This window comes from Rhipicephalus sanguineus, chromosome 1 (assembly GCF_013339695.2).
Source record: "Rhipicephalus sanguineus isolate Rsan-2018 chromosome 1, BIME_Rsan_1.4, whole genome shotgun sequence".
Classification (NCBI taxonomy): domain Eukaryota; kingdom Metazoa; phylum Arthropoda; class Arachnida; order Ixodida; family Ixodidae; genus Rhipicephalus; species Rhipicephalus sanguineus.
Window position 1 is genome coordinate 158,825,980 of NC_051176.1, and position 13,465 is coordinate 158,839,444.

At 42.4% G+C, this 13,465-nt stretch overlaps 1 protein-coding gene across 5 annotated transcripts in view; it reads left to right on the forward strand.

Annotated features, from left to right (window-relative positions):
• The first annotated feature begins 846 nt into the window (after window positions 1–846).
• The window catches only part of LOC119401065 (F-box only protein 7), a 45,778-nt gene continuing 33,159 nt past the window's right edge, over window positions 847–13,465 (forward strand). For 2 of the 5 annotated variants that reach the window (XM_037667878.2, XM_037667879.2), the window contains exons 1-4: window positions 875–1,053; window positions 2,125–2,195; window positions 4,829–4,994; window positions 10,026–10,197. In XM_037667878.2, the coding sequence (XP_037523806.1) occupies window positions 1,006–1,053; window positions 2,125–2,195; window positions 4,829–4,994; window positions 10,026–10,197 (457 nt within the window). In that variant the 5' untranslated portion in view covers window positions 875–1,005. Of the gene's footprint in view, window positions 1,054–2,124; window positions 2,196–4,828; window positions 4,995–10,025; window positions 10,198–13,465 lie in introns of all 5 variants that reach the window. The other 3 variants (XM_037667873.2, XM_037667880.2, XM_037667875.2) reach the window with 3 other exon arrangements.

Genomic DNA, 13,465 nt, shown 5'->3' on the forward strand with positions numbered 1-13,465 from the left:
AGATTTCTATATTTCAGGAGCAGTCAGCTGACTATAAATCAATGTATCAGTAAATGTTTTGACTGAACACAGTGAGCACACCAACGTTGCACCGAATATCAACATGATTCCACTCCACACGTGAAGTCAGTCTTGCCTTGCCTCGAAACTTCTTCAGAGTGCTGGTACTGCAATCAGCTCGGTTCTCCGCAGTGCCAGATATCCGGCTCCGCAGATCCATCAGGGAACTGGAATGGGCACCTGCATAAATAAAAGATCTTTCCCTAATTCTTACACCGCGAAAGGTGCCGGACTTTTCGGCGTGCATAGTACTAACGCACACTCCAACCTTTTTAGTCAATATCCCGGGGGAATGCCGTCAGATTATCGACAAAGTGAGAGAGGCGACGAGTGAGCAACTAGTCGTCGAGCCGCAGTAGAATGGCTCTGTATAACGCAATCTAAATCGAAGCAATCAATCTGCGTGACAAATGCTCGATTCGGCGACCTCGAACGCCCGCCGGGTGTCGCAAAAATGGATCGCGTTTTAACAGCCGTGCACCTCCGTACATTAACCCGGCAAACGCTTTGGCGTTAAACCTGTCTACGTCAGATTAACGCGCCTTTAATTTCGGCTATTTGAGGACTTACCTCGCTCGCAACTCCCATATTCCCCGCGCTCGAGCGGCCCGCCACAACACTCGGGCCCGCCGACATAACCAGCTATAACCTAGGGATAAAACGCGACTCACTGACCTATCTAGGGAGTACCTAAAGTTTGAAGAAAAAAAATCCCTAACACTGCAATTGTTTTTTTTTTTTCGCGCATGCGCAGAACGGGGATCAGAGCGCGCGTGAATGTCAGGTGTGCCACCTGTGCTTCGTCAGATGCGCAAATGCATTCGATGTCGCTGCTGCGACCTGCAGCAAAAAATTTGCTTGAGGAGCTCGTACATTGGGAGGTCTCAGAAGAGGAGCCATACGCAGTTTTAAATGTGGTAACTCCTGCAAAGGTCTCTCCATGTCATGCCTAGGGGCTGGCACGTTTGGAACGCAAGCTTCGTCAGCGATGAGGTACGTAAACACGCTACATAGGAACACTTTCGCTTTTGCGGAACACTTACTCGTGCGCTCAGATTTTATAGATTACGAACTCCCTGCATTCTCTTGAGGTGTCAGCTTGCATCATTCTAAGAGATGACATACGTGCGCAGTCGCCTTCACTTGATGTGCCGTTTTGACATTGCAAGCATCAAGCTCTGTTTTCCCCCTATTTTAGACGCGTCCACTTCTGTAATGTTGGTTGGTTTATAGGGTTTAACGTCTCAATTCGATTCAGGCTATGAGCCACGCCGTTGTAGAGGGCTCCGGATAATTTCGGCACTGGGGATCCTTAACGTGCACTGAAATCGCACAATACACGGGTCTCTAGCGTTTCACCTCCATCGAAATGAGACCGCGACGGCCGGGGTCGAACCCGCGCGTCTTTCGACTCAGCAGCCGAGCACCGTAACCACTGGGCCACTGCGGCAGCCTTCTCTTTAATATTGTGAGCCATCAGCATCAGATTGCGTTAATCGAAGTTGAAGCCTGTCGGGCGCACAAATTTCATGTTTCGTATTTTTGAAAACGAGCGTGACGCGCGTTTGTGTGGCGCTGTTTTCAAATTCGTTTTGAACTGCTCTAGTACGTCTCCCCATGAAGTCGCGTTACCATACTTGATTGTGACTTCAAAAGTGTTATGCTGGAATGTGTGACCGCTATTTGAAGCGGGGACCTGAAAGAACACTTCTTATTTTTCGTTGTCGGCATGTCCATTTCACGCTGCGTAATAGCTACGTCATTGTAATAGCCGAGTTGTACGTTTGTGTGTGTGTGTACCACCACGCCGGAATTAAATGCGAAATGTAAGAAACCATTTTTGCCTTCAAATACTTCAAATAGCATACTGCGACCGTTGTGTAATCTGGTAGTGTGTGGGCTGTAACCTGAAAATGCCTGTGATCACAGCAGCGTCATGCACACTTGTGAATGTTTTTCCCGAGGATTGCAGTGCAGTAAGCACATGGGGCAGGTGTAGTGTTGCAAAATCCTTATGGGAACGACCTCAGAAACTTTATCTATGCATCTTACTCTGTTGCCCAGACGTCAGCAGTGCAAGCAACAAACAGCCACACCCGTACGTGGTCACTTCTGTGTCTGGGTGCCAAAGTAAGGTATATATATTTCTGTGTGCCCTTCACTAATAATGAGTCACAATTTCACCACGATCCGGGTGCTTCAGGTCACCCTCTGTGATGTGCTGTGCTGTAGTAATCAAAATGAATATCAGTCAACATGCCCCAATTAGCAGCTTTGTTTTTGGGTCTAGTTTCTTGCATTGGCATTTTATTTCGGCGTAGTAGTACCAGTGGGGCATTATATTTCCATTACATCTGGCAGCAGCATGGAATACGCTAGAGCCAATGTTACAGTGTGATTGTGTGTCACACAGCATAAGATGAATGCTGCAATTGTGCGCGACAAAACATTGTCAGAAACGCACTCTTTGAGAGCGTCTTAACTTTTTTCCTACTAGGACTTTGGAAAATGGTTGTTCATGTTGGGAAGATGCCAAAGAGACGTAAGAAATCTAATGCAAGGAACAACATTCACTCGTAGCATCATGACAGCAGTTTAGTTGTCATTGTGTTTATCATATCATGTTGCCTGTGAGAGTCTCCAAAGCTTAAATTTTGACTGAAAGTATCATAAAAACATACCTCATTGATGTTGCATGTGCCATCTTGGACGAGACAAAAATGGCGCTTGGGTGATCTAGGTCTTTCCTAAACTGTCAGTGATCGGGATTGTCTGATTTTCAGCTCCAACTGCTTTACTGCTTTACAAGGCCACCAAACTTTCCCATGGTTCAAGTTGCTCATTGTTCTTATGTTCAGTGGCGTAAATCCAAAAAAATTACGAGGGGGGACACACCTCGTGCGATGGTGGCCATTTTGTTTTTGCAAAAATGTTTTATTTTTATTATATCAATATAAAATCATACTTTGAAATGAAATTAAAAAAAAAAAAACGTTCGCTTCCAAGTGCAACTATAGCAGATTTCCAGCTCCCTCTCTTTCTCTCTACCTCTATCTTTGAAATTCCCCCATCCCTTTCCCCAGTGTAGGCTAGCATGCCAGTCCTTCTAGACTGGTTGACATCCCTGCTTTTCCTCCCTCTCCTGTTCCTTCCTTCCAGCCATTTCATTTGGTTTAAACCATGAAAGACAAATGCTAGCACTTGTTTTGTGATAACGCGCAAAACTACAGCTTTTCTTTCTCCCTTCTCCATTCCCCAACGTGTAAACCTGTTAGAAAAGGCCTCCCACGATTTGCCCCAGGTACTTTCTTGTAAAGCAATTTTATGTTCACCGGCAATATTTATTAAAATAACACAATCCTAGTCGAGCAATAGCATTTGTACTTCATTGTGAATGGCTTCCAAGTTCCAATAAATCGTCGACGTAAATAAAGGTAGATGATCGGGGATCCTTTATTAGCCATTTCAAACTTCAGCGTAATAAACATTTGAGGCACGTCTGAAATAACCGTAGCATTCCAGAAAGCTCATGCTTTACAGTACTTTATGAAACGACAAGCGGCTTTCACTTTTGTACTTCGTTTCAGTTTATTGGAAGGGCTTCAGATTACAGAGTTGGTTTTATGGAAAGTTAATTCAATTTCAAATATGATGTTCAAGAAAATCAAATATGACGTCTGAAAGATAAGTCTCAAAGGGGGATACTTGCAAGGGGTGTCCCCCCCAGCCTGAACACAAGGGGGGTCAGGACCCCCCTGACCCCCCCCCCCATGATTTACGCCACTGCTTATGTTCCAATAATATCGAATGTAATTCTTTCCATACTGCCTTTTCAGTCACTTCAATTCACTTGGCTTTCAGTAACATAAGGCCAAGGTAGTGCATGAAATGCTTTTTGTCATCTAATTGTTCTTCGAGCATATAGTAACTAGTGTGGTAATTATTTCATAAATGGAAATGAATTAAAGCGGTCAAAAATTTTGTAGAGCATTACACGTGTTATCGAAAGGAATAGAATGGTAACTTGGGCTAGTTGATGGTTCAATATCGACATGTTTGCACTGTGTAAATTGAACGTGCACAGAGAAGAGGACACAACACAGGCGCTGAAGCACGTAAAAGAGCCTGAAGTATTAGAAATATAACTTGATAGAATGGTAACTTGGCATAGTTGGCGATTTAATATCAACATGCTAGTGGTTCAGTTCCTACCGGTGGCAAGGTATTTTTCATCTACTTTGATTCTTTTACATTTATCATAATTACCACACTACAGTGAAAAACTACAAATAATGTCCCCTATCCCTTCCATGGCATCATTGTCGGCATCCTTAGGTTGTGTCTAACAAAGAAACAAGCCCTTGATCATTCCCCTATTGTTCACGTGTGTGTAAAATAAAATATAACTGTCATCAGATCTGGAACAAGGTCTTTTTCTGTGCTAAGCAACACTGCTGCAGTGTATGACTTAACATTGTCCTTGTGTTAGTTGCAAGCACTGCAACTTAGCTGAATTTTAATGAGTGTGTGTTTACATTTGAAAATGTTTCTACAACGTTATTGAATGCCATGTAACTTAATATATCAATCACAGTGTTTACATAATTTTGTGCCAATGGATTTCTGTTTCTGCCGGTGCCCCAGTTCATGTTTATAGCATGATAAGCTAGTGTTAAGTTTCCATTTTGATATGTGATGTGTATAGAATAAACAAAATTTTGTTTAATGATGTTGCTTTAAAATACTTCTTTTTTATTGCCTTTTAAAGTAGGGAACAAGCACGACCACAGTATTGCTACCAGGTACAAGATTTCACCATGCCGCTCCCTAAACACTTGGAAGACTTGCACATGACATGCAACGTAAACCATCCCCGTGAAGCACTGGCCCTGGCAGTCCATGTGCTCATGACTGAAGTTGGGTTTGAGCTTGAAGTAAGCTTTTCAGTCTTTTTTTCTTTTTGCATGGTCATTCTGTTTCTGGCTTGCCATAACACTGTGACCTACTGCTATAATGAAATAGAACAGTACTAGCAGGGGATGAGGACAGACAAGACAGTAAGAAGCACTGCTTTGGAAGAAAGATTTTATTAGTGAAAGGTGTGAATAATCAATTAAATCAATGCAGCTTGCTTAAATACCTTGTTGGACCTTGTTTTAATAAAATCTTGTAAGCTGGCACTTGATCCCATCTCATCATCCTTGTTCCCCTTGCATGCACTGTTCAAATTAAGTATGAGATGCCAACATGGCCATTCACATATTCTGCGGGTACAAATATGCATTTGAAGTCTGTTTTCTTTTTAGAATAGTAAAAGTGATATTTTTGGAAGAATCATTAAAAGCAATAGCAATGCTATGATTTTAACTGTTTCCCAACAATGGGGAAATCTACTGTTTTTTGCATGTTTGAGTTAGGAACATTTTTGTGCAACAGCTGCTGGGTTTACAGTGCTATGCAATATATTAAAGTGAATGTAAATAAATGTGCTTTCAAAGGGTACTTATTTAAAAAAAATTCATGCATTCACAGAATTCATAAATGAAATAAAAAAGCCCCCTAAATTTTCAAAAAAAAGCTGTTTAACAAAAAGTAACATCTCAGGCAAAAAAAAAAAGTTTTTCACAAAATTTTGAAATATACAAATGGTTGCATGATTACCAGACAATCGTTATTTAAAGAATTCTAACCATTGATCAAGTACTCGTTCAGTTAAAAAAACTACATGACACGTAGTGAAATATTTAAGGCTCAGTTGGACCTACTTAAAAACATTTTTCAAGAAAAAAAATTTATTTACAGCATAATTTTTTATACCTAAATGCCCGCTATTATATAGAGGTTCCAAAGGTACATTTCAGAAAATAAACTGTAATTACAAAATACATAACGAAGATTAACAAACAGAAATAAGGAACTAATCCAAACTTTAGTCTGAAAAAGTGATGATGTCTCTGTCACCACTGCTCGAAGAGCAGTGATGGCACAGACATTGATATCGCAATTGATCTCACAAGTGGGCACGAATAGTGATCGCTTCTAAGCAGTGTCAAGATGAAGTGGAACTGCTTTCTTCTGCTTTCTTTCGAGTGCGTGTGGTTTTGGATGTCAATACCAGTGCTGCTCACATGCGCTTGAACCTTTAAAGGCCAACTCCGGCGATTTTTTGGCCACGTCAAAGTAATGGTGCTTTTATGTTCCTGAGACGCTCCTGTTACGGGCCCGATAGCAGAAATACTCAGCAAATTGGAGAATAATTTTAAATAAGCAAAAAAGCGCAACACCGAAACCGAAACCCAACCGAGTGTGTTGTCTACGTATGACGTAGACGTTGTTACGAACGAACCGGAAGTCGTGCAAGGCATGCCGGTCACGCCGGCGCGGAGTATGAAAACTGTGACAGCCGGGACGACCAGCGAAGCGCCGGCCAAACCAACGCTGTCTGTCGCCTTGTGCACAGCAGACGCTCGCTGTAGCGGCCTAAGCGCCGAAGTTAGCGGTGCCCTCGGCTGCGTCACTTCCGCCGCCTTGCCAACACTGACGTCACAGACGCAATGTTGCCAATAATTGTGGGAAGCCAGGACGGCGTTTGCAGACAATCTTTAAAATTCATTTGCAAACAATCTGCGCATGTCTCAAGCCTGTAATTTGGCATAAATGACGGAAACGTGAAAAGGAACGTACCCAGCGAATTTCACTGAGATCCATCGACCTCGAAAAATCGCCGGAGTTGGCCTTTAAGCTCATGCACTCTTTAAAAATCTCTGCCATGCGATGAAAACATGAACCGTGCAGAAACGGAAACTATAGGTTTTGTACAATTGCTGAGATGGAGCTACAAGTCAAGGAGTGCGGCATTTAAAAAAAATTACGCTTTCAGAGACATTCTTCACTGGTGTCTGATCCATAGGGCTCAGGGTAGGGCAAAATTAAAAATAAAAACTTTTCTTTTTGTTTGATATTTGGAAAGTGTATCCCTTTGTGCATGTTTTCTATATTTGTGCTTTTCTTAGAGGGCCTTTTTTGTGGCAAGTGGTGAGCGGACATGCCCCCTCGAATGTGCTCCGTGCTTATCGTCCATTTTTCTACACAACTTCTGGTACAAAAACCAAAACTCTCGCCTGGCGTCAGCTGATGTGAGAAATTGTGTGGCAACTTTTGCATACCTGATTTTTTAGCTAAAGCAGTCCGAAGGTGCTGTGTGCTTTTTTTCTTGCGTTTGTGCTTCGGAGCTGGTCTGTTCAAACACTTCCATTTTCTAGCTCCATTACACCTTGAGCCTGTCGATAAGTTGAGATGCCGAGGGTAAGAAGGTCTTCAGTAAGTGTAACTTTCGGGGCAACCAATACAGTTCTCTTGCAAACACGAATGGATGCTGGCAACGTACTGAGGTGCTGAATGCTGAAACAGGAGCAGCAGTTGTCAAAGCTCTTACGCTTTTTCAGCGTCCTTCGAGGAGAATCGCGTGCAGGCTGACAGCGGGTATGCTCTGATGGACGTGGATATTATTTGTGATGCAATTACACAGAATTAAGACCTTGCTCATTAAGGCTGTGCTAATTAAATCCGAGCAAACAAAAACCATGCTAATTATGTCAGTGCTAATTAGTACAATGTTAATTGGCACGGTGCTAATTAGATCATACTAAGTAAGACCTTGGTAATGATTAGGTCAGCCACAAGCTCGGCTTATAGTCCAGTCTTGCACCACTATTGCAAGCTGCTCAGGTTTTTTTTTTTCGTAAGGTCAGTTGGAATGTCATCTTTCCCTGTTTGTTCCGTAATCCGCTCTGCTCTTCTTGAGTTTGTTATCCTCCAAGTTTTCACCACATATGTTAGTACTGGCAGTATACAGTGTTCGTACACTCTCCGCTTAAAGGCCAACTCCGGCGATTTTGTGGCCATGTCAAAGTAATGGTGCTTTTATGTTCCTGAGACGCTCCTGTTACGGGCCCGATAGCAGAAATGCTCGGCAAATTGGAGAATAATTTTAAATAAGCAAAAAAGCGCAACACAGAAAACGAAACCGAACCGAGTGTACTGTCTACGTATGACGTAGACGTTGTTACGAACGAACCGGAAGTCGTGCAAGGCATACCGGTCACGCCGGCGCAGAGTATGAAAACTGTGACAGCCGGGACGACCAGCGAAGCGCCGGCCAAACCAACGCTGTCTGATGCCTTGTGCACAGCAGACGCTTGCTGTAGCGGCCGAAGCGCCGAAGTTAGCGGTGTCCTCGGCTGCGTCACTTCCGCCGCCTTCCCAATACTGACGTCACAGACGCAATGTTGCCAATAATTGTGGGAAGCCAGGAGGGCGTTTGCAGACAATCTTTAAAATTCATTTGCAAACAATCTGCGCATGTCTCAAGCCTGTAATTTGGCATAAATGACGGAAACGTGCAAAGGAACGTACCCAGCGAATTTCATTGAGATCCATCGACCTCGAAAAATCGCCGGAGTTGGCCTTTAAGGGCAGTGGGAAAATATCTCATTGTTTAGGAATGTCTGCCACAGGCACTCCAGGCCATCCTTTTTCTTCAGTGAATTTGCTTTTCATGAGTAGATCCCCTGTCAGTAATTGGCCTACGTATGCATACTCTTGTAGTTTTGAAGTCTTAGCGCTTCAGCAGTGGCCAACTGGTAAGAAGATATAATGGTGCGTGCATGTTCAACTGTGCAAGGGTCCGCTACCCTTGTTGGGGGTATGGCGTGAGTGTGTGCACAGCTGGCACATCCAGCAGCCGTGAACATGCATTTGTGACTTTTTAGGAAGCTTGGAGTGCTTGCAGCTAACGCATTCTCAAACAGGGTAAAGAGATGCAGCTGAACTCAAGGTGTTGCCAAACAATATAATAATAAAGTGTGAAATGCACAATGTTCTTTAATATTTTCTATTTCTTGCTGGACACGGGTCAGTAGCCCTCAATGCAGGACAGTCCTGCGAGCCGTGGGATGGGTGGTCACCTTTCAGATTCTTCAAATCCAAATTGTTCAGATTCGGCACATTCGATTGAGGCTACATGTAACATGGAGGCTGAAAACGCCATCTCATTCCCATTGAGATAACGTCTCCATGAAAATGATCTGTAGCCCGCCTTGCGAAAGGAGAATAATGTTTGCTGCAAGCAATGGAAGTGAGATTTGCAGTGCCTTTCACTGCTGAAAGTTGTTTTCTAATTTTATTGCAATGCTGTTGCAGACAAATGACTTTGCCAATGTTTTTGTTTTTTCGATTTCTGTATGCTGGGATTGCTTCTAAAAAGTAATATTCCAAACAAAATGAGCTGAATCTGCTGTTTAATATTTAAATTACCCAAATCCATGCTTAAATCATTGTGTACTACTAAAATAACATCATTTTTGCTTGTGTTTTTGATAGCTTGTTTTACTTAAGTAATTATTTCACCACAAAATCTCTTGAATAGAGCTAAGCACTAGGCTTGTATTAAACCTTGGCTTTTTTTCATAAATCTAGTTCGTATTTTGCTTATAAAAAGCATTCTTAAACAAGAAGCATGAAGCACCTAATCACTGTTGACTTGCATACGCCAATTTTTGATCATGGCAAGTGGCTGCAGTGGTGGTAACAACATTGTAATGGCCTGGCTTGCAGTTTTATGTCTACTTCATAACTCGGGTATTACGTGCGAAGTCCACGCTCTCACTATGGGGCATGCCATGGTGGTGGAATCCAGGTCATTTTTGATCATAGGCTTTTTAATCACTATCTGTCGCAATTTAAACTTACGATAGATTCTGCTTGGTTGTATCACTATAAAGCAGATGCTACTGGTTTCCACATGGTAGTTTGGTCAGTTGTCTCTTTAAAGATATGCATTTTGTTTTTTGTTTTGACTTGCTTGTGGGCGTCCATCCAACTCGAGAGATGATAAAGGAACAACATCTATTAACTTAAATGTTTCAGTGCCTGATGTGGGACATATTGGTTCCATTGCTTTACAGGGCTGGCAAGAAACATTGGCTGATGGGAGTACAAAGGACCACCCTGCCACTGAGAACTTCTTTTGGGAAAGGAGTGACTGCCTGATGAAAATTGGCTACAGCCATCCTACTTGCCCTTCAGTGTCCTTCCTTGTGGCATTTGTTCTGTTTGACCCAAATGTCATTATTCATGGTACGTTGTTGAAGAATTGAACTGTTTAAGTTCAGTATTGGATTTTTAGTGTTTAATATTAAGCAAGTTCCTCAGGTTTGCTTCACTTATCTTTTTCTTTAAGAAAAGATATTGTCATGACATCTTCAACATTGTACATTATTGCAGAACTTCCAAGGAAATGAAAAAGGAAATGGCTATCAAACACTTGTAATCTGGGGTTGCAGATGAAGACGTCGTGGATTGATTAGACGGAGATGAAATGGGAGACAAGTCACATGTAGACTTTGACACTGTCGCATTTCTCAGTTAGACTTGTAACCACCTCTCTTTTGTAAATGCATGAAAATGTGTGTTTTCCCAGAATAACATAAATACAGGATGTTTCAGCTAAAAAGCACCAAGTATTAAAAAATTAAGCATAGGAGCTACGTGTCTCCAATTAGCGCAGTTTGTTCTGAGCCATATAGCGCACTTCAGAATATTTTTTTAAATCGGCCAAGCTTGGCAATTAACAAAGATTGCTTAATGAATTTTTAAATAGTAACTCTAGAGAAAAGTTTTCAACACAAAAGTTGTAGCGCTTGTTCAGGAACATCGAATTTTCAGGAACATCGAATAACTCCCCCGCTTAATTTTCTTCCGGCCTTTCTTTAAAGGGCGCGAATTTTAAAAAATACCACGTGACTGCCGCCAAACGCACGGTGCTTTTAGTGCCCTCAAATGTAAGTTAAACGAATTATCAAAGGCTGTTTCGCGCACGCAGATCGATGGAACAGGCTATCGGTGACTGCTATGGACATTAAGCGACAAAATGAGCATACCATTTCAACAACAACAACAACAAAAATTCTTCAACGAAAAAGCGGCAGCCACGGAGCAAATGCCACATGAGACCGTAGGCAGCATTTGATGCAGCATAGGCATTTTTTTCTTTTCTTTTCGCACCAATGAAGACACACACTGGAAGGGGTTACGGTGACAGCGTGATGAAGGACTGAGACAAAAGATTCACTCACACGTGGCGGCCGCTCTTTCGTAGACTTTTTTTTTTTCCTTTAGACGGTACGCCCCTATCATCAACAGGCGTCCATTGCAGTCACCGGCAGCCTGCTCAATCGACCTTCGTGCGCGGAGCAGCCTTTGATAATTAGTTCACCTTACATTTGAGGGCACTAAGAGCGCCGCGCGTTAGGTGGCAGTCGCGAAGTATTTTTTAAAATTTGCGCGCGTTAAAGAAAGGCCAGAAAAAAATAAGCAGGGGAATTATCTTAGCATAAATTTAAAAAATTGATGTTTTTGAACAAGCGCTACAACTTTTGTATTGAATTTTTTTCTCTAGAGTTACTATTTAAAAAGTTCATTAAGCAATCTTTGTTAATTGCCGAGTTTGGCGGACTGGAAAAAATATTCTGACGTGCTCTATATGGCTCAGAACAATACTGCGCTAATTGGAGGTGCGTAGCACCTATGTTTAATATTTTTAATACTTGGTGCTTTTTAGCTGAAACACCCTGTATGTGTGGCTGTCATATCTGTGAGAGTAACTTTTACCTTCTGGTTTTAATGCAGTTTTATTACAGTTTATTCATTTGGCTATTTATTGAAGCACATGTTTGGCAAAAGTTGCGAGTAATACACACAGTTATATCTAAATTAAAAAGAGAACCAGCCACGATAGCTTAGTGTCTGTGGTGTTGCACTCCTGAGCTTAAGGTCACGGATATTCAGTCCCAGTCACATGACCTGCATTTTGATAGGGGTGGTATGCAAAAGCACTTGTCTGTTGTGCATTGAAGCCAAGTGGGTAAAACTCGATTCAGACCTGGAAATACAAGTGTTTAATTAAACTAGGACTACGAAAAGATAAGGACGAGCACGTTTACTTATGCACTTGTATTTCCAATTAATGTGAATCACCAACTCGCCCAATCAGCCATTCTGTCAAATTAATTCAGACCTCCGACTAATCGTCCGTCTTGATCAGATTGTGACTCTATTGCATAAAAGCCGAAAAATTATTACTTTAATAGTAACACAGTATAAACACACCGAAACGTTTTTCATGGGACTGCAAAAAAAAAAAAAAAAAAAAGAGCCTTTCACTTTTGTGAGATTATCATTGGATGTGTTTGCATCTCCTATTGATAACATTCTTAGCCCATTGTCCCAGCACAGTTGGCACAGTGCCGTACAGCTGTGGCTCACAGACCGCTGAATGTTTTGCAAAAGCCTAAGTTTGTCCGGATGCGATCATTGGAGAATCTGACTCCTGCTCCACCTCCCCTAAACTTCATCATCAATGGTGAACACATCGGCACTCTTGGCCACGATCTCATCGCCCAATAAAACCGTGGAGGAGATCATGGCATCATCCACAGAAACATAATCACTGTATAAATTTACGTTGGCGCTAACAGTTGGAGGCATTAAGTGGAGGTTTAAGAACTAAGCACACACAGCACACTTGCATGACTTGCATGCCTAGGGCAACTGCTCAAAAAAAGCACAAAGGCAGCGAGAAGACTGTGGGAAGCGTGGACTTAAGCTTGGATGGGACACGTGGAGTGAGGAAAGGCTAGGAGAGGCCCCAACCAGGTCTGCCACATTAGAAGTAGTGTGGTGGAAGTGCCGTCATCTTTTCACAAAGGATTACTGGCACTTCTGGACCAGACGTACACGTTTTTATGGCAGCTGGGCCTGAGAAGTTCTCGCTGCTTGGGGCTTCGAGAAAATGAGAAAATACCTTTGCCCCAATCTTTTCTTGCAGCACCGTTATGCTGACGTGTGTGTAGGGTGACCAGGACACTCTCAAGCTGTTTTAACTAAGCTTTTCTTTCCCTGGTCTCCCGCAACACTGCTTATACTGTTGCGAATAAAGTCAATTCAATTCAATTCATTGTGTGCTTGCAGCTGTGTTTGCAGTGTTATGTGCGAGTTTCAAAAATTGTGTTGTGGGCCTATGAGCTTGTGAGTGTGAGTGCCAGTGAATCAGTGAGCAACACACGCACTCTTTTATTCGATGATGGTAATGGTTTTCATCATCTTCAACAGGCCACAGAAAGATGCAGTGGCACTTCTACTTTATTAAAACTTTCGCTGAAGTTTCATAAGTCTTCTGAGACAAGTCAGCAGTACTTACAGTCAGTGGCTCGTTGCAGTGAAAGTTGAAAACTCGCCCCTTTATGCTGTGGGCGTGCTGATTAAAGAAGCAGAGGAAAGTGGCCCACCAAGAGGCTGCATTTGCAGCTTCAAAGAACATGCCATGAGGGCCTCTCCTATTTTGTTT